The 4,398-nt window shown below is 39.2% G+C and overlaps 1 protein-coding gene across 1 annotated transcript in view; it reads right to left on the bottom strand.

Moving 5' to 3' along the window:
• Positions 1–2,613: 2,613 nt before the first annotated feature.
• Positions 2,614–4,398, bottom strand: part of COCH (cochlin) — a gene marked incomplete at its 5' end in the record, with an annotated part of 14,757 nt that continues 12,972 nt past the window's right edge. The window contains 2 exons of the mRNA XM_009876353.1: positions 2,614–2,789; positions 3,470–3,986. Coding sequence (XP_009874655.1) covers positions 2,614–2,789; positions 3,470–3,986 — 693 coding nt within the window. The remainder of the gene's footprint in view (positions 2,790–3,469; positions 3,987–4,398) is intronic.

Here is a 4,398-nt window from a genome sequence, read left to right as displayed (position 1 = left end):
GCTGCAAATCTGAGGCCCCCTGAGACTTGTGAGTGCCACTGAGGGAAACAGGGCTCAGAAATCAGAGAGTGGTTTGCGTTGGAAGTGACCTTTTCAATATCAGCCAGCCCCACCCCCTCGCCCCGGTTTTCGTCAGACAGGTTTGCGTCAGTCACCAGAGCACAGAGCTGGTACCCTGCAGGCCGTATTCTTGACTGATCTAACACCCGTGGCGATGTTCCCAAACGGAGTTTGCTGCAGCTCTGTTTCAGGTTCTTTGAACTGCTTGGTCCAGCAGCATCAATCTGAACCCTCATACTGTGGCTTTACCTGCCTTCTTACCCCAAAGAGAGCTTCAGAGCGTGTCTGCTACCCTCTGCCGCGCGGTTTGTCCTCCAAACTTACCCTCTGCTTGCAGCACAGTCCCTTCCTTTCCACCCTGACTCTGTATCTCACCAGGTCTCAGTCCTGTTATCCATAGACCACCCATGTTTTTTTCCAGATCAAAGCTATGCTCACTGATGCTTGCTGACATGTAAACTTCATATATTTAAAAGTATTTTCTGGGCTGTATGAAGGGTGCAAGTAATGTGGCATCACCGTTTCTGTGAAGTGGAAGTATCTGGACATTTAGCTCTGCAGATTTCAGAGATCCTGACATGCTTTTTCCTTGATGAATGAATGACAGGAGTAGAGCTGCCTCCTTCTTTGCAATAGTAAAAGCAAAGTACGATGGACAATGTGATTCTACTAACTCGCATGTGATTTATATTCAGAAGATTTATCTAGCATCATTCCTCATATGAACAATGACTAAAATTTTGATATCGACTCATTTGAATTAAAATATTTGTAAAAATAGTATCCTTGCTCTTTGAGGATGATGTAAGATTTTCTTTTTTCTTGGCAAATTGGCATTTAAGATGATACAGACAGTTAGGAAGCATCGCATGCAACTTAAGCTATACTACGTGAGATGATTCCACAGAAAAACACTTTTGTGTTACAGGATATTAAACCAGATAGCAACAGCCCCAGGGTTTTTTTGCAATATGTATTTCTATAAAAAGTTTACAAACTAAATAAATTGAACTTTTGCACAAAGTCGATACTGCATATGAATTTATACAGCAATAGCTTAATACTCTTATCTATAAGAGTATTCATAACAAAATTAAGGATAATTAATAGAAAAATACAAGAAATCTTTGCCATTCATGTTTAGTGTAATATATAGCAAGTCATAAGTTATTAAAAAATGCACAACAAAAGCCTGATGAATAAATCCCTTCTGTGCCACTCCGTAACTGCTAAGAATTTTACAATCAATAGTAGGGGGAAGGGAAACCCTAGCCTGATAGGGAAAGTGCTGTTTTGTTTTCTACTGTGTATTTTACTTGCAAAAAACTTTTATTTTCTGAAGAATACTTGAAGTGCATTATTCACACCAGGAATCTGGAATCACTCAGTGAATATTACATTATTTTAACCACACACATTTAGGTGTAAATATATCAATGCAGTACTAGGTATGTAATCAAATTAAAGCCTTTTTTTCTTGAAAACTCTTTTTTCATCTTCAGAGAACCTCACACATCTTTAAAGATGCTTTTACTAGCATTAGGAAGTTGTTATTCTGTGAACTACTGAATCCCACGTACATGTCTGTCTACTCTCTTATTTTCTAACCATGGAACCTGATACAAATCCGTTAGGTTTCAAGGTCTGAGATACCTTTGGATTTGAATTTGAATTATTTTAGTTCTCTGTGTGGTCTAATTTAATCTCTTTACCCAAGATTTCTAACTGTCTGGCCAATAACAACTTTGTAAAGTCAAGACAGTACAAGACATTAGACAGGAAAAGACCCAGTAACCAGATATATTAGGAATATCGCTGTTGGCTTCAGTGGTGTTAACAGTAGTATCAGCTAATGTGTTAGGATCTAGATCCTCAAAAGGAACTACTGTGCCTTAAATATCTTTCAAAATCTGTGCCAAGAGAACCAAACAACATCAATCCACAGAAATCTGTGGGTAGAAGTTAAATGTCCTTTGATGTAAACTTTGCCAACTAGATGACAGTATCATTCACAATAGCAAACCCACAACTAGTAAAAATAGACCTTTTAGTTACAATCTCTCACATCTTTTCGTAAATCGCCTGGCAATAATAGATGTCGCGCAACCGAAGCACTGAAAGTACTTCACGCTATCAGCAAAACTCCTTGAAAAGATACGGAATCGTAAGCTACAGAAGGCTTCTGGAAGGTAGTACTATGTATTTAAAATGATATTATTTTTAGCTAGTAAGAAGACATCTAGCAAGTGGTAGCAAAAGTGTCAAAGCTGCATTGTTTCCTCTGCTGATACCTGATAGCCTTAAGTGCACAATATGCATAGCTTTAAACTTGAGGGTACTATGTAAGTATTGAAAATAATAGCTGTTGGCCAAATTCTGTGCTCCAGTATTAAGGACAACTTCTAACAAGCTGACAAGAATCTTTGCCTGACTACAGGCCCTTCTTCCCTTGCGTTATGATAGTATGTATAAAAACATTTGTACTCTAGAGGGACCATTTCAGTTTCATGATTTTTAGTTTCAAAGTAGTAATATCCAACAGCAGAGGTTTCTTTACTGTTTAGAGTCCAAAAAATCTTTACAGATGCCTCTAATAATATCAGGAACCATCTGCTCCAACCCCGTGAACTCCCTAGTGAAGAAAGTATGAGATTCTCTTGGTTCAGAAGCCATGTCCTTCAGATCATCCAGCGGTGCCCAGGCAACCCCAACAGAGAAGATGGTTATTCCTACAGTAAGAAAAGAAAGATAGTAAGAGCATTTTGCCTGTGGATACAAGAAAAACAGTCATTTTTACATCTGTAAATTAATCTGGATCAAAAAAGTGTTTCAATACCTACAGTCTATGAAAGTTTATTAGATTTTGCCACAAAATATCAGGAATGAGATGATTTGTCTCGATAAAGATCCTAAAGACAATACTGCCTATCTTAAGTGCTAGTTTCTTAGTTGTTTTTGTAGCAAGTTATAATATCAGTCTTGAAACAAAAGTTACGATGTGTGAAACCATTAAAAGAATACGTTTGGATCAAAAAATACCTGTATGCTTACTGCTTTTAAGCATCAGCCCACTAAGCTTTGTGGCCAGAGCTGATAATTTCCTTCCTACATGATGATGGAGAGCAGGAGTCATGCTCTATTGGGTGGCACCGCTGATTGGAGCTTTGTGACTTAGCTTTATTTTTAATCTACTAATTTATCTCCTGTTTAGGGAAATAAGAGTGGGTGCATGTTTTTCATTAAGCTGCCATGAATGAGTCTACTCACACCTGGCTCCACGGAACTGAATTTTTCATCCTAATGGAAAACAGCATGATATTTGATTTGCTCACTGGGGCTGTCTTTGCAATCTTTAAGATTTTAATATTTACAATACAGCAGACACTGCTTTTAAAGACACACCATTTACCTGCTTTTTGTGCCGCAGCAGCAGGTCCTCTAACATCGTCATAAGACTGACCGTCAGTCAAAACAATGAGGAAATTTTTGTTAGGACCATCTTTCACGGGCCCAAACACATTTCTGGTTGTGAAAGAAATGGCATCCCCGGTGGCAGTGCCACCGCTCATGTACCGAATGTTCCGGATAGCCGAGAGGACCTTTTCTTTGGTGGCGTAGTCGGTGAAGCCGAACTCGGTACGCTGGTCATATGTGAACTGCACGGCTGCGACCTTGGAACCGATGTCGGAGATCTCAAAAGCCTTTGCCACGTTGCTGATGAATTCAAGCACGATGCGGAAATTGCTCTCTCCGATACTGCTGGAGCCATCGATCAAGAAACCGATGTTGACGGAGTTGTAGCAGGTCTTGCTGCACAACATCTGCTCGTGCGAACACAACTTCTGGACAAGAGGTTTTACATATTTGGTAGTGCCAAACCAGGTGGGCATTTGGTAAGAGAAGAAGCCGTTGTTTCGACAGACAGCCTGTTTGAAAACAAAAAGCCAAGAGAATATAGTTATGGGTTTTGAAAGTGAATTATGTCATTACAACTGAATATACAAAGGATTTTGGAAGTTCTGTATTTTTGCTTCTATATTTTCCCTTTGAATGTGGTAGGCACTTTTTTTCTTTCTTTTTTTTTAAATCTGTGATGTCTCATAAATACGCAGTTTGAGAGAAATATAGCTCCAGGTCACTCCAAATAAAATCTATTTTTTCTCTGGGTTCTGTAGGATGCATGTAAAGTGCAACGTAACTGAGAAAGGGTTTGAATTTAAAATGAGCTCTCCAAGTGATCATTAACCTGTCTAAGATCAAAATGCAGAAGGAGAAGACAGGTCTCAGTCACCTGAGAGTGATAGCACTTTGCTACCTTTGTGTAGCCCCCTTCAGCAG

The sequence above is a fragment of the Apaloderma vittatum genome, unplaced genomic scaffold (assembly GCF_000703405.1).
Source record: "Apaloderma vittatum isolate BGI_N311 unplaced genomic scaffold, ASM70340v1 scaffold10889, whole genome shotgun sequence".
Classification (NCBI taxonomy): domain Eukaryota; kingdom Metazoa; phylum Chordata; class Aves; order Trogoniformes; family Trogonidae; genus Apaloderma; species Apaloderma vittatum.
This window is presented reverse-complemented; position numbering and strand designations above follow the sequence as displayed.